This window comes from Neolamprologus multifasciatus, unplaced genomic scaffold, assembly GCF_963576455.1.
Source record: "Neolamprologus multifasciatus unplaced genomic scaffold, fNeoMul1.2 chr13_unloc_6, whole genome shotgun sequence".
NCBI lineage: Eukaryota > Metazoa > Chordata > Actinopteri > Cichliformes > Cichlidae > Neolamprologus > Neolamprologus multifasciatus.
The window spans coordinates 16013-38702 of NW_028181979.1; the positions used below are offsets into that span (position 1 = coordinate 16013).

General features: G+C 39.5%; 1 protein-coding gene and 1 long non-coding RNA gene across 3 annotated transcripts; one reads left to right on the plus strand and one right to left on the minus strand.

Moving 5' to 3' along the window:
* The first annotated feature begins 265 nt into the window (after positions 1–265).
* On the plus strand, positions 266–943 carry LOC146490390 (uncharacterized). The gene is made up of 2 exons (XR_014872770.1): positions 266–422; positions 518–943. It is a non-coding gene; the product is annotated as an uncharacterized LOC146490390 (long non-coding RNA).
* A 6871-nt stretch (positions 944–7814) lies between these two features.
* Positions 7815–22684, minus strand: LOC146490391 (uncharacterized). Of its 2 annotated transcripts, XM_085153246.1 has the most exons (5): positions 19783–22684; positions 11344–19366; positions 9678–9794; positions 9458–9561; positions 7815–9353 (listed from the first exon to the last, which is right to left on the minus strand). In XM_085153246.1, exons 2-3 carry the CDS (start codon positions 18559–18561, stop codon positions 9789–9791), a joined length of 7224 nt encoding a protein of 2407 aa, XP_085009372.1. In that variant the 5' UTR covers positions 18562–19366; positions 19783–22684; the 3' UTR covers positions 7815–9353; positions 9458–9561; positions 9678–9788. The 2 variants fall into 2 exon arrangements, with proteins under 2 accessions (XP_085009372.1, XP_085009371.1); XM_085153245.1 differs by lacking the exons at positions 7815–9353; positions 9458–9561; positions 9678–9794 and adding an exon at positions 10801–11151.
* Between the last annotated feature and the right edge of the window lie 6 nt (positions 22685–22690).

The window sequence follows — 22690 nt, forward strand, 5'->3', positions numbered from 1 at the left end:
CCGATGTTTTGTTTTAATGTCTTGTGATAGTTCTAAGTGCAGACAAAGTCAGAGTTCAAGTGAGTTTAGTCCAATTTTGATCCAGTTTCTGACATGTGGTCAAAATCTTGGCCGACCTTTACCACACCACGTGCTGTGGCTGTGCGTAAATATCTAGGTGAGTAAAGTCTCCTTTACCTGTTAAATTCAATTTGTTTTGTCTCTCTGTAGAGGACTTTGAAGAAAAATTCGAGGAGCAGGATAAGCTGGGTGACGGAGGCTTTGGAAAACGCAGAGAAGACAATTTCCCAGTATGGCTTCTTATGTGTGCACTTTACAATTCTTCTAGTTCCTCCTGTTCTCTTTTTCTAAAACACATTTTCTCTGTAATGCAGGTGGTGATTAAGCATGTTGCTCAGTTTTTAGTCAGCTACCTACCAGTGGTAAGAAATGTTTGTCTTTTTCTGTTGTTTTCCCCCAACGTGTACCTCAAACAGCCTAATGTTTGAACACTGACCTTGATGTTCTGTTTCTCAAGCTTCTTAATGGTAAAATGACCGAGATTCCCAAGGAGGTGGCATTGCTAATAAAAGTGGGGGCAGGACCAGAGGCTACGAGCAGCAATGTGACGCCCGCTTAAAACGACTGGTATGACTTGGAAGACGAACTCATTATGGTCTTTGAAAGGCCAAAAAAACATAGACTTGGAAGCCTACCTGGCAAACAGAAGAACCTTTGTGCACGAGAGGGAGGTTAAGGTCAGCGAGTGGCAAGATAACATATATGGCAAACTTTAATGGATGATGTAAATCTGATTATTTGAACGTATTTTTCATCTGTCTGTCTGGTCATAATGAGACAGCTGGTACATGCAGCCACTGAAATGCAATCCAAGGGTGTCTACCATCGAGACATTAAGCCAGACAACATTGTGTTTGACACATCGCCTGATCATCCAGCATTTCTATGTGTCAAATTCAGCGATTTTGGTATTGGAGTCCCTTTTAGACCAGAAGCAGTCACACGAAGAAATGGTAGGTCGTCAGCCTCACTGTTTAAATGTCCTTGCCTGCCCACAGGCTTAGAGTCCACATGAATTCCTTACCATGAATAATTACTCTCTGGATTTTAGGGTCCAAATCAGCAACTTATGTTAGTTCTTTTTTAACTTGTAGTTCTAAATGAGAAGATTATTGTGATATTGAAATATAAAAATAAAAGTATGGTAAGTATGACTGCACAGGGGCTTTGTGGCCTGGCTGCAGAAGTCACTGGATAGAAAGCTGCTGACGTTTCACTGCATCCTGCACCAAGAGGCATTGTGTGCGCAAACCTTTCCTCTAGAATGCACAGAGGTCATAAATGTTGTCATTCAGATCATCAATAAAATAATGGCAAAAGGTTTAAATGCTCTCCACCTCATTACTGGATGAGGTGGAGAGCATTTACCCTGATCTCCTGCTGTATGACAGAGTCCTGCTGTCCAGAGGAGAGGTGCTGAAACGCTTTGCTGCATGTAAGATAAGATAAGATAACTCTTTATTGTCATTGCACAGTCATACATAGTACAGTAGTACAATGAAATTGGAAAATGTCTGGGAGAGGTGAAAGTTTTCATGAGCAGCAAAGGGCTCGCCTTTTCTGCGCTGGAACAGCCAGAGTGGCTGAAAAAGCTGCACTTTGTGGACATTACAGCGAACCAGAAGAAGCTGAATACAAGTCTTCAGGGGAGAGGAGGCACAGCGTTACACATGCTGGAGGAGGTGTTAGCGTTTGAGTGCAAACTGACAGTTAATAAATTCAGAGCATTTGCAGTCTGCAATCACCACAGTTATTTGGGAAATAATTCCACGAGTTCAGAGAGGAAAAACCCACATTATCCTTCCCCATCACTGCCCTGACCATCGATCCATCCCTGTTAAATGTGACTGGATTTTCAGGTGATACTGAGAACCTTGTTTGAAACATGGAATGCCATCCCGACACATAAACATGAAGAAATATGCATTTGGAGTCCTGACGATCTTCAGATCCACATACATATGTGAGCAGCTGTTCTCCACCATGAACTGTGTTACAAACAAACACAGCTGACGCCTCACAGACGACAGCTTACAGTCCTGCGTAGATGAAAGTGACTTTGTAACTTGTAACTGTAAATTAAATGTGTAAGTGATATTTATATAGGTGTAAACTTATCCACAGCTTTATGCCTTGTTGCTGTTTTAGAAAGAGTTAAAAAATGAATGTCCACTATTTAAACCTTTTGAATGCAGGATATTTTATTAAAGCAATTTAGCAGGAGGGGGGAAAAGCCAGCTCACATACTATGATCACATAATGAAATCACTTAATACTCATCTAATTAACCCACTCTTAGCTAATGTTGATCTTTTGAGGAGAGAGATTGAGGAGAGAACGGGCACATCCATGCCTGAAGAGGCCCTTATCTCTGTTTTGCATCCCTGCAACTTCAACACTCCAGGGATTCAGTTGAAATCCAAATCCTCTCAAAGTTATAATTCAAAATAAAACAAAATAAAATAAAATGGAAACTCTCGGAAGTTGTAATCCTGCAGGAAATCGAAAGAAATCCAAATCCTCTTGAATTTATAATTCAAAAAAGAGCAGAGAAAAAGCCAAAAAATACAAAACCCAAGTGTAAGTGTGCAGTTCAGACAGCAGCTGATCTCTGGGCTCTAGAGTCTGACCAATTTGGTCACATTTGCGGCCAAATTTCTCACTGGTGCGACTAATAAAATCCTAGATCGCACCAGCGACCAGCCGTTCAGTACATTAAAACAAGGTCTCTGCGATCTGAAAGTCTCCGTATCACTCCCGTATCATCACTCCCCGCCTGGCGCTGACTACAGCAGAGTACCTGGCCTACCAGTGTGAGAAACATGTGCTGGTCATCCTCACTGACATGAGTTCCTACGCTGAAGCTCTGAGAGAGGTACGACTGCCTTTACTTTCTTTGGCTCATGTTTAGGTGCTGTTTGTCAAAATAACATCAGTGTAAAAGCCAAATCCCAATGAGTCACAACGTTGTAATATAATGGTATTCAGGGCTCTAGAGTGCGACCATATTTTTCAATGATGCGACTAAAAAAGATCTTTGGTCGCACCGGTGTGACCAGCTGTTCAAAAACGTAAACACAGACCCGACGCATCACAATCAGCTTTCTCACACGGACACGCCGTCGGGGCTGAAAGCCGACAGCTCGCTGACTCTGATGCGTCGGCGCGTCGGCGCTTTGTGTTTCCGTCTTTTTTGCGCTCGATTCTGAGCTGCAGGTTTTATCTCTCTAACCAAAATTCACTGAAGCAGCAGCAGAAGATCCAAACTACGCTCCACATTTGATCAATGTCGTCATTAATGCCCTCTGACTTTTGCTGTTTTGCTACCAGCAGATAAAATCACACTTCCTGCACAGCTCTCTCTCTCTCTGTACTTCAAGAACAGTTTCCCGTCTCAAATCTCTGTTTCCTGCATCATTCATTCACTTATCACCCACCAGTCTACCGTTGTTTACAGCGCTGTCGGCCGCTCGGACAAGAAAGCCTAATTTCTGCTGTTTAATACTGAAGAAATGTAAACTTTTTAAAACGATGCAATAAAGTGTATCTGCTATAGAAAACAGAGCAGGAAAATCTCCTTCATGTTTTTCTGTTTTATCCTCAGTTACTTTGACACAAAGGCCTCTGCTGTGATGCTCACACCTCTGATGAAGTCTCACATGTGTCAGCGCTGATAAATCATCAGAATTATAATATTTCTGACTGTCTGAGGCAAAATCAAATTGAATGGAATCAGGACCTCGTGAATCGACTGGATTACAGAAATCAGTGATGATACCAGCCGTAGTGAGCAGCCTCGGCCCGACAGAAGTGGATGTAGCTGTGGGTAAAAAGGTGGAAAGAACTACTGATAACTTTTTTGTTAAGGCCTGATCCTTCTAAAATTCATAGCCAGCTCTGACACGCAGCCATCAATCTCTGGGCGCTGAAAAAGCAGCAGTGTATCCAGAAAACACATTATATGCTGCGATAAATGCCCAAGTGTCCCTCTAACACTGCCTTTCAGTGGCAGCAGGTCGTCAGAGGACACAGGATGACATCATACTGTATGCCTAAATGACATCATGTAATACTATGAAGAGACCAGGGCATTGGTTTCAGGTGAAGGGGACAGGTGGGGCGCACTCTGACCCCACACACACACACACACACACACACACATACTTACACAATGCACAGGCAAGGTACTCTTTGTTTGTATGTATACATCATATGTTAATGAACCTATGTATATTCATGTAACCTCAATAAAAGAGCAGTGTTACGAGGGAGCGGATGAGAGCGACTGGGGTCAAGCGAAGGAACGGCGTTTGTCCAGTTCTCTCCCGTGCACGAGAAACATGAAGAACTTTGCCTACTCGTGTCTTGCTTTGCTGTGTAGTTAAATTGTCTTGAAAATTCCAGCGAATAGGTTTGAGCTACAAACCTATCAAAGTTGCATGTCATGCATGACATTAACCTGTATGCCTATATGACATCATACTGTATGCCTTTATATGACATCATACCATATGTATCGATGACATCAATCTGTAAGACTTATATGACATCAAGCTCTTTGCCATGAATGAAATTAAGCTGTATGTCATACATGCCCAGGGCTCGCAAAATCGCTAGCCCGACGTCCCGGGGCTAGCGATTTTTCCAGTCGGGCTACCAAAATCTATCTCTGCCCTGCCCGTCGGGCTGTCATAGGAAGGAAAAATCTATGTCAATGCTTTTGCATTCTTTCGGAAATGTAGCTGGGAATTATGTCATTGGCATCGGTGAGCCACTGTCAATATGTGACATATTGAAATTGCGTTTGAATTTGCGCTTGTTTTTGCTTTCACTTTGCAATCGCGCAAACTGTGTATAGAGAGCGACAGCACTGATTGGTGAGTGACGATAATTTGCACCAATTCCTCTGACATCATCTTATCAATCGTTAGCTTACTATGCAAACATGACAAGTGAAATCTCCCGCAGCTTAAACATATGAGAGGTTGATCACGCAGAGAATCGCTGAGCGTTATGTGAGTGTGTGTGTAAAAGCAGCAGGATATATATTTTAGTTCTGCTGAGCCAAATAAGACAGGTCAGGGTGAAGAAGTGACAGCCAAAGGAAAAGCTTACCACAAAACGGAAAAGTTATGACAAATCAGACTATAAGGCAAAAAGAAAGTGCAGCTATATGGTTTCATGGACAAAAGAATTTCTGTGGCTGCAATATGACGAGCTAAATAACCAGGGCTGCACATAAGTGGTCCGCAGGTGCGCATTCGCTGTCAAAATAAAAAACGCGCACAAGATAAGAAGTTGCAACGCGTGTTTGCGTACATAAGATTTTCAGGAGGAGGACAGACATTTGTTTAGAACTCTTAAAGATGTTGAAGAAGCTCCTTTAAGCAATTACTTTGATGTTCCTCCACCTCCAAAGAAATGTCAGAAGGAGTCCGAACCACAAAAGAAGCGCATATTCTCGGAAAAGTGGTTGCAGGAGGTGAGCTGGCTTCAAACAAATGATGAACGCACAGAGATGTGGTGCAGAATGTGCCGTGAAAATCCCACTCTAGCGGACAAAAACAGCCTTTTATATGGACGCAAACGCGCGTTGCAACTTCTTATCTGGTGCGCGTCTTTTATTTTGACAGCGAATGCGCACATGCGGACCACTTATGTGCCCCCGTGTAAATAACAATGTTCTGCCGGGTGTGTTGTTGGCTTTCCCTTGATTTCTGAGTCGAAACGCGCCTTTGTTGCTGGGACCAGTAACTTTAAGAAAGGCCCCCATTAGAACCCATGAGAAATGCAAGAAATACATTATTGCTCAGTCTGCAGTATCTTTCCCAGAACAAACACCAATTACAAACTAGAAAGTGCATTTTCTGAAGAAACTGCAGTGTGAATGCTTGAATTTGAATGTATGCACTGAAATTAATTTATTGCTGAATTTTGAGTTAAAAATTTTGAATGGGATAAAAATGAATTTTTAACCTGAAAACCAAAGTGCTGAACTGCTAAAAGCTGACATTTACACAGAAGAAGTTGGAAAACAGCTGAAAATGTTTTAATTGTAAATTAGAAAAACCTAAGAAATGAGAAAAGGAAATTTAGAGTCAGAAAACATCTGAATGAATATTAAAAGTTCATATTCTTTGAATCACTGAATGACTAAAATGTGATCCCTCCACTTGGATCCACACAGTTTACAAGGTTTACATCTGAGCTTTGAAAGACACGGTGTTGGACAGAGAACAACATTGTCTACATTTTCAGGGTAAAATGATGGCTGTAGAGCAAACACTGTGGACACAGAAGTCGTTCAAAGAGAAGTGTTTAAGATGAATCTTGGCAGAGTGAGACAGAGCTCGTTAGGCAGGCAGGTGTGAGCCTAGTTGCTGTAGTGACTTCACCCAATGGCTCCATACACAGGCATACAGACATGCACCTCACTTTTGATGCTTAAAATGAACAGAAAAGTCAGCCACAAACAAATTCTTCCCAAATGAAAAGTACACGTTGTATCGACAAAATTCTTTCACCGTAAGCACCAGCAATGTCTAGTCTACATAATTCTCAGTTTTCATGCCTGTGGAGTTTATTATATGGACGTGGTGACAGTGTAAAGACAGCCTGTACTTCTAGTTTTCAAACGAACTTTCTGAGCCATTTTAACATTAGAGTCTATGGAAGAGTTGGAGGGAGGAGGCTGTGCATTGGTGACATTTATGAAAGAACCATAACACCTAGTACAATAGTAAACACATTGGATGAAAGAGGACAGCGATGGCTACGTTTTGAGGGTAAAATCATACCTGTAGAGCAAATGCTGCAGACACAGCAGCAGTTTTAAGAGAAGATTTCAAGATTAATTTTTTCGCTCCTCTCACTCTAGCAGTTGAGCTGTCTCACTCTAGCCCCAACATTCCGTCCCATACACACCCATTATAAACTCTGAAACGGGTGAAAAAACAGCATGAAACTTAAACTGGAACTGAAGAAAAAGTATAATAGATATTGAAAAGATAAATACAAGTTGAATAGTTGAAATTCTTGGCTTCGTTTTAAAGTTTGAATGGTGGCTCTACGTCAATGTATGTGGAAGTAGTTAGATTTGAAAAATGAATAAGTTTAATGAAAATTTGAAGATTCTCCCATTGAAATACATGGGAAATTTTTGTTGAAAAAAGTTGAATAAAATTAAAAATATAAATGTTATAAATGAGAAAAATACAAGCAGTCATGTCCCAAAGAAGAGGAATCTAACGGTGTTTGAATGGTTTTTCTAAGTTGAGCGGTTTTGAAGGAGTTAGATGCCAAAAAACGTACGGAAGATGATATAATAATAAAGATGTAGAAGAACAATACTGTGAATGCTTTTACAAGCATTCACACTAACTAGAAAGTGCATTTTCTGAAGAAACTGCAGTGTGAATGCTTGAATCTGAATGTATTCACTGAAATGAATTAATTGCTGAATTTTAAGTTAAAATTTTTTCATGAGCTGGAAAATACAGAATTTTTCATCTCAAAACAAAAGTGCTGAACTTTTGAAAGCTGATTTTCACACAGAAGAAGTTGGAAAATAGCTGAAAATGTTTAAAAAGTAAAAGAAAAGAAAAACCTCTGAATGAATAGCAAAAGTTCATATTCTTCTAATCACTGAGTGGAATTATGTATTATAAATCTCTAATTCATAAAAAAATATATAATATTAAAAATAAATGTAAAAACAAATTTGTTGAATTGAACTAAAAAGATGAACAAACATTCTGGAGAAAATACAAGCTTTAATATACAGCATAATGTTTTTCAGACATATACACATGTGTATATCATGTTTAATGGTATTACATACATCAATTTGTTTTGTATGTCATAGAAAATAACATAAAAATCTTAAGTCATATTTTACAGCTTCTTTCTGAAAAGGACTTAAATTAATTCAACAAATGTTGTTTTTTTTTCAAAATAGAATAAAAATCATTTTAAAAAGAGACGTTTGCAATGTTTTAAGGTGTTAATAATCTGATCCTGTCATGTGTCTGTTCAACTTTAGTTTTTGGCACAGACTCCATTCCTAAAGAACAAATTACAAAATAATAAACAAATAAAATTGAAATTAAAGTAGCTTTTTTTTGTTAAACACTTCACAGGAGAATAAATAAAAATAACTCAATTAAATAAGTCAATAAAAATAATAAGCAACATATGAAATACATGAAAATTCAACTTTTAAAACCACAATCCTGAACCTTCAAACTGTGTTGGTTTCTTAGAACATGGCTGAACAGCTGTTTCTATTGGTCTACTTAATCTACTGCTCTGTCTACACATCTTTTTATTACTCATTCTTTTTTATGTTTTAATGTAAACAGTCCACACAGTGGTAAGAGAGAACTGTATAGAGAATTTTGAGTAAACTCAAATGAAAGCCTAAGGTGGTGACACAGTTTAACACATACAAATAATCAAATAAACACATTAGTCCTTTTTGTGAACATGGATAAATAAGTATCAATAGTTTACAGCATTGTTCAGCCATGCCACTAAATGCTTTTTTACACAGTGTTTTAACCTGGGCTTAGATACAAAGTCCCAAATTTAGTTAGTCCCTGACTTTGAGTTATGGTTATGACTAATTATTATACACAATGCTTTATCTATCTGAACTCTAAGGACACAAATATGAAAAAAAAAACAAAACTATACTTACCAGCTGATACCTCACACTACACACTAGGTGTGCCATGTGACCTGAAACTTTGGTTCAAACTCATCATAATCATTCTGTTAACACTGTTTTTTAACACTGTTTGTTTTGCTGTTCAGCAGTTTAAAATTTTTTAGATTGGATTACATGGAATGAATTTGAGTTCTCTTGGGGGTTTTGTGTGTGTTTTGTTCTTAGCAGATTTTTTTCTTCCATACTGTTAAATTCCAGTTACCACATTTCTGGTCATATGACATCCCAAGTCCCCAGTTAAAAAAATCCCCACAGTTAATTCAACATTAAAACAAAATAAAAAATATGTTAAATAAATAAATAAAGGTTTGCTCTGTGATGAAATATTAAATAAGCATACACTGTACAGAGCACTAACAATGAAAACAATCCTTTAGCCTGTTGATCAGAGAGAGGCAGTCATTATGTCCATTTAAAACCTGTAATCACAGAGCACAACGTTTCTGTGAAACTATAAAGTCCCAGATGATCCTCATCATGTCCAGTGACTTCAGAGTGGATCCTCCCTGTCATCCAGCCAGTGTTTGATGTGTTGCAAGCAGCACAGAAGCAGGCTAGCTGAGGACTTTAAACGAAGAGCAGAAAACAGGAACATATGTAGTTGTAAATGTAAATATCAGTGATACTTGTCTTGTCAAAGGGAATAAAATAATGAAAATGTTAACTTACACACTCATTTAGGGAGGATCTTGACACTGCACAGAGGAGGCACAGTCAGTCTGACAATGATGGTGATCTCCAGGGATGTTTTCCTGCAGCAACATTCCTGCCAACTGGCCATATGATCCAGAGTAGTTGGTTTGTAATGAACAGAAAGATGTATATGTTAGGTAGTGTGCACTTAGAGCTGGTCCTAAGAAACAAACACATCCTGTAATAAACTGAATACCTGTAGTAGTGCTGCTGCAAATATGAAGCCCTTCTATCATGTGTGGTTTCAAAGAAGGTGTTTTGGAGGCTCACTCACAGAAACTGTGCAGTCTGTTCAGTCCTGAGTGTCTCAGCTCTGAAGGGGATGGACCACAGAGGGAAACACCTGAGTACAGACATTACAATACACTCTAACACTCCTAAGGTCAAGTGAAAACACAATTTAAACACTTTACAAAGAATTAATACATGTTTTCATGGAAATAATGTCATTAACCCTTTTTGTGGTGAGTAAATCTCACCGACTGCTTGTGGTACAAGCTAGAAGGAGGACTTATCGCAGAATCTCTCCTGTGCTCCAGATGTGAAGTCTCATGCTCTGATTGTACGGCGAAGATGGTGATGATGAAGCCTCTCTGATCTGTGGCATTACAGTTTCTGGCTGCTATGTGCTTCACACTGTTGGATCTTACATGTGAAGCTTGGAGAAGACACAGGAGAACTGTGTCTCTCTTAACAAAAAAGAAAAAAGAAAAAAAAAGAAACCTAACAACCTCCCACCGCACCCCATCCCTCCACTCAACTCCCACCTACCCACTCCACTCAACTCCCCAGCCTCACATCATCCAATGTCTATACAAATGTAGGGTATCAGCTGGTAACAAAAAGCAAGTGTTACATATGTAGTACATATGTAACACTGCTGAAACACTTCTGGCCAGAAGTGTGCATTTATCAGCCAGTGCATTTATCATCCCAGACCCAGACCCACCCTGATAAATGCACTGGCTGAAACATGATAAAAGCTCATAAAAATGTATGTTTCATCGAAAGATTTGTCCAAGAATATAATTGTATACTTTTGAAAAAGTTTAAAGATTATAACAAACCGAAATCAGTAACAGTTTTGTAAATATTATTTCAAAATAGAGGCACAGATAAACTGGCTTAACTGTCATTATTGCTGTAATTAGGTATTTTAAACCTTTAGTCTGTGTTGTTCTCTCAGAAACAACGAAGAAGCTGTTGAACATATATGCGTTGTTTGGGCAATCCTCTGGTCCACCCTCCCTCCCTCCCAGCCACAGTGAGACTGGGGCAGCCTGGCAGGATTTTGAAGCCTAGCTGCAGAGAGGATATGCCTACACTGCTCGTTTTAAACTGGTATATTTGATTTTTCTGACATTCATAGATTACTGATTTTTAGATTTTCTGTAATACATAAAATTGTCATATTTTACTGATATCATTACTTAATTCATTTAATTGTATTTTATGTAAAAGAATTCAAACATTATACTGCAATGCAGGGCGTTTTTTCTTAAGCCAACTTTTAAATATCGCTCTACTTTCTTATGTCATTCAAAAATATAGAAATTACTTACTGTATTCAAAGATCTAGATCATGAATCATCACAGGGCAATACACAGTATACAGGGTCATGGTAACTATGGTAGGTCTTCATGACTCCAGAATGGAGACATCGCTCTGGCTGAGAAATGAAAATAAGGTCAAGCAGTGTGTTCTTCTCTGTGGTAGGGGCAGTGATGACCTGTGCGTATCCCCTAGACTCAAACAGCTCCAGGATTGGTTTGTTTGCACTGGATAAAACATTCTCATTAAAATCACCACAAACTATGATGGGATGACAGTCCATGATCTCTAATGAGTCTAATAGGCTTACCAGGTTTTTCAGGAATGGCCTCAGAGTGTAGTCTGGAGGTCTGTACACAACTGCAATCAGTGCACTGACTGGTGCTTCAACCTTTAAAGCCAGAAATTCAAGGTCAGTTACATTATGGATGTACTGTTTTTCATGCACTTGAATGTCACTTTTCACATAAACAGCAACTCCACCACCACTTCTGTTTGCCATCTGGGGAAAGTTTGTGTAGGACAGGTGTCTGTTGCGTTTAAACAAATTGTAATTTTCCAAGTGGAGACTCTCTGCGACAAAAGAGCCCCGCAGGTGTGTTTCTGTTAGGCACAAAACATCTGCTAGACACAATTCATGGTGACTCTTGATGTCATTAATGTGAGCTGGCAGTCCCTCTGTATTATGATGAACAATGGTGAAAACGTCTGACCTGCTCAGTGTTTGCCTCACGTGTAGAAGAGGCATCATGTCATCAAGGTTGGCTTGTCTCATGTTCTCAAGCGCTGCAGTGATTTCTGGGTTGGTGAATATTTTTTTCTCCTCCATATCAAGAAGATACAGTCCACTGAGAGACGTCACTCTACTGACAGCTACGTAGGCCATGCCGGGCTCAAAAATGCTCTTAAGAGAGACAACAGCTGATGTGGTTGTCATACCCTGTACCTTATGTATTGTACATGCAAAGGCCAGCTTCACTGGGAACTGTCTTCGTACCACTCCTTTCTGCTTTAGATTCTCCTCTGCTCTCTCAATGTACACCATGTCGTCTGCTGGTGTGCGGTTATTCTTTCCAGATGTCTCATTATCCATTTTAAGTCCAAGCTTGATGATGTGTTGGTCATTTTCAGAGTAAACTACTCTAAGTAGTATTCCAAAAGCTCCATTAACCAAACCATTTTGTATGTCAATGTTTCTGGTGAGCATGACACGAGCTCCTTCTGCAATTTTCAGCGTGTCTGGTAACTCGTTTTTACCTCCTTTCAATGGTCTGTCTTGAAGTGCCATTCTGCCAGTTCTAGGATCTTTTCTATAATCATCTGCATGGATGTCAATGATATGAGTATGGAGCAGAGCCAGTGTTGAAGAGTTGTGTGCATCCACTTCTTTATTAGTTGAAAAAATGTGCAACGCATCAGTCGGACAAAGGGCTGGTTCAGTTATGGCTTGTGACAACAAATCTCTATCTGCTTCGCAAAGCTCATCCAACTTTCCTTTCACACGAATTCTGTTCAACATCTCAGCAAAGACAACATCATCTTTCTGACGCATAATCTCAGTCAGAGTGATCATCTGAAAATGCTCCCGCCACAGGTCGATCTCAGACGGGTCGTGCACACAGAGAGGTTTAGACTGTCGCACTGGGGGTAGCTGATAGAAGTCTCCAACAGCAATGACTGACATGCCTCCAAAGGGTCTCCGAGTCCCTTTGATCTGTTTGAGTCTTGCATCTACATAGGCAAAGAGATGTCTTGACACCATAGACACTTCGTCAATGACGATTATTTCAGCATTCAAAAGTTCTGATCTGACTTCATCCAGCTGATTGCCAAGTCCCTGAATGGGAGGTTTTAAGCTTCTAGGCAGCTTGAGAAGAGAATGCAGTGTTGTTCCAGAAATGTTAAATGCTGCAGTCCCAGTGAAAGCAGTTAACAGGACAGTGGGTTTTGATATGTCAACGTCGTCTGCATATCTGGGCACTTTGCTCAGTATCTTAGATGCTTCTGAGTAGATGCATTTGATAAGATGTGATTTTCCTGTTCCAGCACCACCATTAATATAAAAGAAAAACTGCTCTGGATTTAGAGCACAGACTCTTTTAATGCACCAGTCTCTAACTGCATAAAATATGCAGGCTTGCTTCTTATTCAGATTCTGAAACATCTGACGTAACAATGTGGGATCAATAGCAGGGGGTTCCCTGATGGCTCTGACTTCTGTTGAAGCATCAGCCTGACGGCTGTAGTCGGGCACATCTTCCTGTTCATTTTCATTGTCTCGCTCTCTTTCTTGTTCAACAAGTGGCAACCTTACGAGATCTGATTCAGGTGCCAGATTACACCATTCGTCAGTCACACCTCTGTTCTGCTCATATTCCTCAACAGCGCTCTCGATCTCCTCACTGTTTTTCTCATATTTTTCTCTGTTTCTTTTGACAATGTGTTGCACGTACTCAAGACGGTCAGTACCTGGTAGCTGTACACAGCCAGCACCATAGAAAGCCTGATAGGTTGGCAACGATGGTGTTTTCAGTTCATGGTCTGAACGATGAGGAAGGTAAAGTTTAAGCAGTCTTCCGTAATATTGCTCTGGATGTTTTTCTTGTGAGCAGCGGTGAAATCTGATGATAGCAGGCTTATCATTTTTGCGCCTTTGCACAAATCCTATCTCATTGAGAAGGGGCAAAACATCTTTACCTTTTGTCTGTTGGCCATAGACAATCCTGCAAGTAGCAGCAAAGTCTGCCATGCACATCTCCTCAAACTCTGGTGTTTCAGGTCTGGCTTTGTATTTGTCATTCAAAGATGTCATCCAAACATTGGAAGACTCGGGTGTTGTGTTGTCCAGAACTGACAGGGGACGACTCATTTTCACAGGATTATCATCAGTTGGTATGAATATTACAGCACGTGAACATTGCTTCATGTGAAGACCACATGCACGAGCAACACACTCCTGTGCACTGATCTCTCGCTTCTTTGAATATGCCTGCATGACGGCTCTCATTTCATCGCACTCATTTACACTGTCCTTATGGGAGTTCTCAATGACAGTTTTCAGGTACTCAGATAGCCCGCCCTCTTTTTTTGATATATATTTCATTAAATAATTTGCAGCGCCGAAAGCATCTAGAACAAAGCTTATGTCGATATTACTGTTCCAGGCTTCAAGCAGATGTGGATTATAGCCATTTATCCAAGAGTCTTTTGGATCACGCTTTAGTATGATCGTACTCCTTGTGTTCATTTTATTCAGGTATCGCTCATATTCTGCATGTGTCAACTTGCATCTTGCCAAGAGCTGCTCTAAACTCATGGAAGCAGTTTCAGGCTCATTCAGCAGCTGGTTCAGTGGTCTGAGCTTGTTCTTTGCTGTTTCTACTTCCAGTTCATCATCCTCACTGGGTCTTGTGATCATTGTCTCATTGCAGGGTGGTTTAGGAAAACCAAAACGGCACCCGGAGCTTAAACTCCTAAAGCACGTCTTGGTGTGGTTCTTACTATGTTTTTGCACTTCTGTTACTTTCTTGTACAGTTCAGGTTGTTTATGTGGATCAGGCAGCTGTGCTGTGATGTATTTGTTTATAAAATCAACAACAGTTTGCTCATCATCCTCCTCAAACACAGGAGCACCTTCTACCCACAGGAGGCAGTGTATGTGTGGGCTTCCTCTGTGCTGAAACTCAACTCTGTAAAAGTAGTCAGTGACTTTGCCAAGTGGCTCTGCAGGAGATAAGAGTAAATCTCTGAATAAGGCTTCAACTCTCTTGTCAAACATGCGCATTGTTGTGACAGGATTGCTTCTCAGGATGTCACACTTTGCCGACCAGTCGAGTCCTTCAAAATTGACTTGTTCACCTTGCTGCCTTGTTATTGCCTCAATCACTTCAGGCCAGCGCATTTCAGCAGCTGAAAATGTGCAAAAGAACGTGGGAGTTCCCAACTGTCTGATCATGGCAAAAAGATCTCTTGTTGTTTTCTCCCAATAGGCTGGGGTTCCTCTCAGAGGCTGCATGAATCTCACTGCATCTTTATTTCGCACCAGTTTCTCCACCTCATGTTTATCTTGTAACATGCCTGAGGTTATTTTTCTCCCATCTCTGGTCAGAGGCTTTGCCTTCCTTAACTGTATTGTCATGCTGGAAGTAGCCAAGTGTATTTCAGTCACAAACTGTGCAAAGAACAAATAGTTTGTGTCTTTGGCAAAACGATCATCAATGCAGAAAAGTCTTGATTTGAAATACCCACTGGGGGATACTTTGATCAGCCTTCTTTCATCAAGTGTGTTTTGGCCTGTAGGAAACTGCACAGGGAAGGCCATGGCCTCCAGTTTAGGTGTTTTGAAAAAACTTATTGGATTGTTTCTCTCTGCAGGAGCAACAGAGTAGATTCCTTCACTGAAACATAATATCTCCTCAGCCACATCAGGGGGCTGCAAACAGGACTCGAGTGCAAAACCACCATTAGTCAGTCCATCTGCTTGCTCTGAATCATCTCTCATCTGTTCACGTGGTTGTTCACTATCACAGGGTAACATGTCAATATCCTGTTCATTTTTATTTTGTGCTTCACTCAGTGCATTTTTCTCACAGCTGTCAATTTCCATTAAATCAGCCTCATCATAATCGTCCTCATTCATGTTTTCATCCTCCTCCTCCTCCTCATCTTCATCAGGAAGTGTTGGATCACAGAGCTCAGCATCATCTCTGATGCTCACATCCTTATACTGTGGATGAATCTGCTTGAGTTTATGCAGTGCTTGCACAAGTTTAGACCAGCTTACAGTCTGAAACAGCTGATGACCTTTGTAAGACAAGCGTCTCTTCAGTTTTACTCTCATCACCTGAGAATTAATTCTCAATCGAGGTAGTGCTTCAACAGTTTCCTGTACCTCTGATGGGACACAGACCACATTCCCTCTAATTGCTCTTTGTCTGCCTTTGGGAAGAGGAATAATCTTGGCAAATGGTATGCACTTGGCTATGAGATGTCTCTCCAGTATGTTGAGATCAGACAGTTCTGGTGGAATATCAGCAAGATCCAGTTTATTGGCAACAGCAAGGGCTGGCATGGATCCATTTTGAAGATGATTGTGGCAGGTGTGACAAATCCACTCTCTCTTTCTCTCATCAGGCACATTGCACTGCTCATTTCTGCAGTTTTCCTCACAAACATGAACATACTTTCCTGTCAAACATGTTGCAACCACATGTGGGTTTTTGACATACTTTGACCTTGTGCAGGGTCGCACTTGGTTTGGAAATGAAGCCTTGAAGCATACAGTACATGGGTATGATGGTCCAGCTTTGATTTGTGATTTGAACACAGATATGGCCTCGTTGATCACACTGTTGTCACTCTCTTGGGTTTGTCTGTTCACCCATCTGTATTTCCTTTTTATTTTCATTGCACATCTCATGTTGTGCATCATCCTGAATGCAAGATTACTTTGATACCTCTCTCGCATTAGTTGTTTCATTAGTTGTTTGTGTCTTACTCTGAATGCGTTGTCACGTGCATAACGCTGAGTCACTCGAGATCTCTGTCTCTCTCTGAATTCAGGGTTTACTTGATACCTTTTAGTTATATAGTTTTTTTGTTTTTGTCTAAATTCAGCATTGTCACAGTAGCGTCTTTTAATATATTGTTGTTGTTTCTTTCTAAATTCAGCATTGTCACAGTAGCGTCTTTTAATATATTGTTGTTGTTTCTTTCTAAATTCATCATTTTCACAGTAGCGTCTTTTAATATATTGTTGTTGTTTCTTTCTAAATTCATCATTTTCACAGTAGCGTCTTTTAATATATTGTTGTTGTTTCTTTCTAACTGTAGCATTCTCAGAAAAACGTTTTTTAACATATTGTTTTTGTTTCTTTCTGAATTCATCATTTTCACAGTAACGTCTTCTAATATATTGCTGTTGTTTCTGTCTGAATTCATCATTTTCACAGTAACGTCTTTTCATATACTGTTGTTGTTTTTGTCTAACTTCAGGATTGTTTTTATATGCCTCGCTTGTGCAAGATTTTTTCTTTTCTTTGTACTCTTTATTTGAAGCGTACTTTTGTTGTTCTTTCCTTTTTTGGTTTTCTTTTCTCTGATTTCTGGGTTTCTCTGATGCCATTAATCTTCTTTTCATTTTGTGCCTTTGTTGTTTATTAACTTTTTTCAGTTTCATGTGAAGGCAGGCAGCAACATTTGTTATTGCAGCATTTGATTGACATGAAAAAGCATCACTTGATGGAAGGAAACTTAATTCACTGCATAGTTCTTCAGTTGGTATATTAGGAGGTTCATTCTGATCTTCATATGATGTGAATTGAGTCATGTGGACTTCTTTTTGTTTCACTGGTGGCGTGCAAATGGACATTTGACAAAAGATGTTTTCAGTCAGACCAGTGGTTGTGTTTCTCCTTGGAGTAGAGGGGTTTGCTTCATCAACAGATGTATCAGAGTGAGTAGGTGCCACAGCAGTGGCAGCTGTTGGTCTGCAGACTGTGTCTGTGATGGTATCACTCAGGTTGACTGTGCTCATACTGTAGAACTGCACAGGCTTCAGTTCATAGTTACAAGAGGGTGATATCTCCATCATTTCATAAGAATCTTGGATCCTCTTAATCATGTCACTGAGGAGTGTGAATTTCAGCATCACAGCTGTACCACGATTACGTGACTGTAGTGGTAGAGGAAGACCACTGGGTGTTCTGGAGTGTGGGTCAAAGAACCCATATTTGCCTGATGTGGATCTGAACACTGCGATACACAATCCACTCATAATCAGTAAGGCATACTGCACATCTGACAACAGGCAGCTCAGTCCTGCTTCTAAGCTGAGAAAGGTATCTACTGCTTCCTCTGGAGGTTCTTCAAATGTCCCATACCGGGAAGGCTGTGTCATGTCGACATGATACATAGACCTGCGAGCATCAACTTTGTCTGGCAGCTCATCGGTTGCCAAATGAATATTTTTAGGAAATCTTTTCTTGGCCTCTTTGTACATCACATCACCTTTATCCAAGACCAGATTAAGGTCAGCTGTAGTCATGTTTTCATTCTCATGAAGGAATGCAAGAAATGTGAGTGAGTTGCATGTGCACTGCTTGTTTCTGGAGTCTCCATATTTAGGATGTGCCTGGCTGTGAGATGCACAGACATGTATAACAGAGGGCTGATTTTCAAGGTTCACTCTTTCTGCATGAGATGGTCCTGCCACATCACTGTGACAGCCTCTTTTCAAAAAATCAGCATAACCCACCTGTGGGGCACTTGACACCTCATGTTGTTCATTAAATTCATCCTGCAGTCCACTCTTTACAGCATCAGCATAAGATACCTGTTGTACATGTGCAGGAACATGTTGACCTGCCTGCTTGACACTATCAGAATTGGTCTTTGTAGACACACTGTCTTCTGCAGAGCTCTGAGGAAAATCAAACTCAGCCTGTTCACATATTGGTACACTGTGAAACTCATGAAACTTCTTCCAGCGTTGCTTTGCAGCTTGTGACTTTTTCTGCTTCTTTGGCATTTTCACACACCTGCAAGTGTTTCTTAGTCTTTAGAAAATATGTTCACAAGATAAGAGTGGCACACACCAGGAGATGTTGTCTTTGTTTTTATATTTCAGTTTTTATTTGTCTGAAACAGTTGTCTTTCGTTAGACAGTTTGTTCTTCAGTTGAGAGAATATTATGCACTCTCTTTATTGGCTTGGCACAACTTAGCAGCAAGCCCAGAATGAAAAACAGGTAGAGAGAAAATCTAGAAGAGAGAACAGACAGAGCAGGAGAGACACGGCTTGGAAATCACAATCACACCGTGAATTAGAGTTTTCTTTGTTCAGTTTGTTCTTAGGTAGAGGCAATATATGCACTCTTTATTGCTTTAATGGCTTGGCGTTTTTCAGCAGCAAGCCAAGAGTGAAAAACAGGTAGAGAGAAAATTTAGAAGAGAGAACAGACAGAGCAGGAAAGACACGGCTTGGAAATCAAACCACAGAGTTTTCTTTGTTTGTTCAGTTTGTTCATAGGTTGAGGCAAAATATGCACTCTTCGTTGCTTTATTGGCTTGGCGTTTTTCAGCAGCAAGCCAAGAGTGAAAAACAGGTAGAGAGAAAATTTAGCAGAGAGAACAGACAGAGCAGGAGAGACACGGCTTTAAATCAAACCGCAATAAGATTCTTAGTTTGGCACAATTTCGCACAAACCACAGGGTGAAATACAGATGGAAAGAAGGCAGAGACAACAGGTGGAGCAGGACAGAGGATAGAGGGGATGGGGGGTTGGGATGTGAGAGAGAAGACTGGAAATCTGGTCCTTGTTCTTCTTCTGCACACTGTGAACAAAAAAGAAGAAAAAAATAATAATTTTATTAAAATGAAATCACATGGTAATTGTTTGAACTAATTGTGACTACTAAATAAAGGACAAAACAAATAGTCAAGCTAAACTGTTGTTGGCTGCCATGTGCAAAAAGTTGCATAATTGGGCACTTTTTAAAAGAATAAATATTTAATTAAATTCAGCAATAATATTTTTAAATACAAATATGATTAACTAATCACATGTAGTGTGACTACAAAAATGTACAAAAAAAATATTTTGGCCCAATTATTAAGCTGTACTTATGTGTATTTATTATAAAATTGTGTTTAAAAGGTCTAGCACAAAGTTTGAACCCATCAAAGCTTATATTAGTCAGATAACTTTTTTTATTTTGGGCTACTTCTCTTACAGTATGTGCACACCTACCAGGCAAAGCACAGGTGTCAGTCAAGTTCCTGAAAGTGTAAGACGGGAAATAATATGTTAGCTGTCTGTACAGTGTTATCAGACTAACAGAAATACAAAGGCCACACGACATGATACACTGAACTTATAGTCAGCAGGTTATAGAATAATACAGAACACCGAATAAAAGAATAAAAATAAAAATAGAATAAATCAGACACAGCAGCCATTTTATAATTCAAACTAATTACCTGAAGTATTTCCACTTATGTAAGGCTACTGTTAGACTGTTACTAGCCTTAGCATTGCTGCTAGCGCTAGCATTCCGGCTAGCATTAGCACTTCAGTTAGTTTTAGCAATGCAGCTAGCGTTAGCAATGCTGCTAGCGCTAGCCATCTTACTGTTAAAACTGAGCCACAATGGCAATAATAAAGCTCATTTGTTTCTTTTGTCTCACTGACCACCAAGAAATATCACAGGATTATTATTTTTGTCAGTTAACAACTGCTAAGGCTAGTGTTAGCACTATAGCTAGCGTTAGCATTATTGCTAGCATTAGCATTGTTGCTAGCATTAGCATTGACGCTAGCGTTAGCACTGTTGCTAACAGCAAAACATCATAAACATATATAAATGATAGCGAAGGTTATTCTTTTTTCTTTCTTTCTTTATTCTTTGAACTCTTTTTAACTCTTTTGGACTTGCTATGTGAGTTTAAATGTCAAACATGTATTTTTTCCATCATAAAAATAAAACAGTGCAGTACTGAGTGTACTGTACTTACCACAGCAGAGAGCAAAGCGGAATGACAACAGTTGGTCCAGTGATGGGTTAAAAACAGATGAGGCGTTCAGGTGGTGCTTGGAAATTTGACCATCAGTTTCAACAGCAATAATGAGCATATACATGTCTGTGTGTTGGTCTTTGTGTGTGACAGATATGAAGAGATAGAGGGAAAAAATACACTATACTAGTGTACAAATTGGTGCTTTTTGCCCGAGTATAAGCGAATGAGTGACATACAGAAAAATAGGGCAACTGGCATTAAACGAGCAAATAAAAAGTATTAAATCTTGAACTGTTTTGTGGGTTTTATTTTAAGACTACTTTGAGTGTATTCGTGGGAGATAAACTATACAGACTATAAACATAGACATTAGATGAGATTAGATTAGTTAAACATTAGTTAAAATGTGGGAAAATCAACTACAGACAGGTAGATGCTGAGAGCTTTAATTATCCAGTCAGAAAGGATGATTTTGAAGTCATCAACTGACTCCAACTGCCCAGATCTGAAAAACCTGTGTGCCAATCACAATGCTCTACTTAGTTGGCATATACTAACTACTGACAAACTGTTAATCTGTGGCAAAACCCTGTCAAATCTGTCTTATTGTACTATTGAAAATGTTAATCTTACTACAACCTAACATTTTTAGGTTTAGCCTTGGCAGAGTGAGAGAGAGCTCGTTAAGCAGGCAGGTGTGAGCCTGGTTGTTATAGTGACTGCACCCAATGGCTCCATACACTCGCACACAGACATGCGCCTCACTTTTGATGCTTAAAATGAACAGAAAATTCAGCCCGAAACAAATCCTTCCCAAATGAAAAGTACACGCCGTATTGACAAAATTCTTTCACCGTGAGCACCAGCAATGTCTAGTCTACCAAATTCTCAGTTTTCATGTGCGTGGAGTTTATTATATGGACGTGGTGACAGTTTAAAGACAGCCTGTACTTCTGATTTTCAAAAGAACTTTCTGAGCCATTTTAACATTAGAGTCTATGGAAGAGTTGGAGGGAGGAGGCTGTGCATTGGTGACATTTATGAAAGAACCATAACACCTATTACTATAATAAAGACATTGGATGAAAGAGGACAGCGATGGCTACATTTTAAGGGTAAAATCATACCTGTAGAGCAAACACTGTGGACACAGCAGCAGTTTAAAGAGAAGATTTCAAGATTAATTTTTTCGCTCCTCTCACTCTAGCAGGTCAGCTGTCTCACTCTAGCGGCAACATTCCGTCCCATACACACCCATTATAAACTCTGAAACGGGTGAAAAAACAGCATGAAACTTAAACTGGAACTGAAGAAAAAGTATAATAGATATTGAAAAGATAAATACAAGTTGAATAGTTGAATGTCTTGTCTTCGTTTTAAAGTTTGAATGGTGGCTCTATGTCAACGTATGTGGAAGTAGATACAGTTTAAAAATGAGTAAGTTGAATGAGGATTTGAAGGGTCTCCCCATTGAAATACATGGGAAATTTTTGTTGAAAAAAGTTGAATAAAATTAAAAATATAAATGTTAAAAATGAGAAAAATAGAAGCAGTCATGTCCAAAAGAAGAGGAATCTAACGGTGTTTGAATGGTTTTTCTAAGTTGAACGGTTTTGAAGGAGTCGGACTACAAAAAACGTACGGAATAGATAATAAAATATAACTAGAAAGTGCATTTTCTGAAGAAACTGCAGTGTGAATGCTTGAATCTGAATGTATGCACTGAAATGAATTAATTGCTGAATTTTAAGTTAAAAATGTTGAATGAGATGAAAAATACAGAAATTTTCGCCTGAAAACAAAAGTGCTGAACTGCTAAAAGCTGACATCCACACAGAAGAAGTTGGAAAATAGCTGAAAATGTTTTAAATGTAAATTAGAAAAACCTAAGAAATGAGAAAAAAAATTTAGAGTCAGAAAACATCTGAATGAATATTAAAAGTTCATATTCTTTGAATCACTGAATGACTAAAATGTGATCCCTCCACTTGGATCCACACAGTTTAAAAAGTTTACATCTCTGAGCTTTGAAAGACACGGTGTTGGAAAGAGAACAACGATGGCGACGTTTTGAGGGTAAAATGATGGCTGTAGAGCAAACACTGTGGACACAGCAGCAGTTGAAAGAGAAGTGTTTAAGA

Coding starts and splice junctions, on each gene's coding strand:
- LOC146490391 (XM_085153245.1), bottom strand. CDS start 18,561: ATGCCAAAGAAGCAGAAAAAGTCACAAGCTGCAAAGCAACGCTGGAAG. Junction 11,152..11,343: donor GGCCATTCCTGAAAAACCTG/GTAAGCCTATTA, acceptor TTCATTTCTCAG/CCAGAGCGATGTCTCCATTC.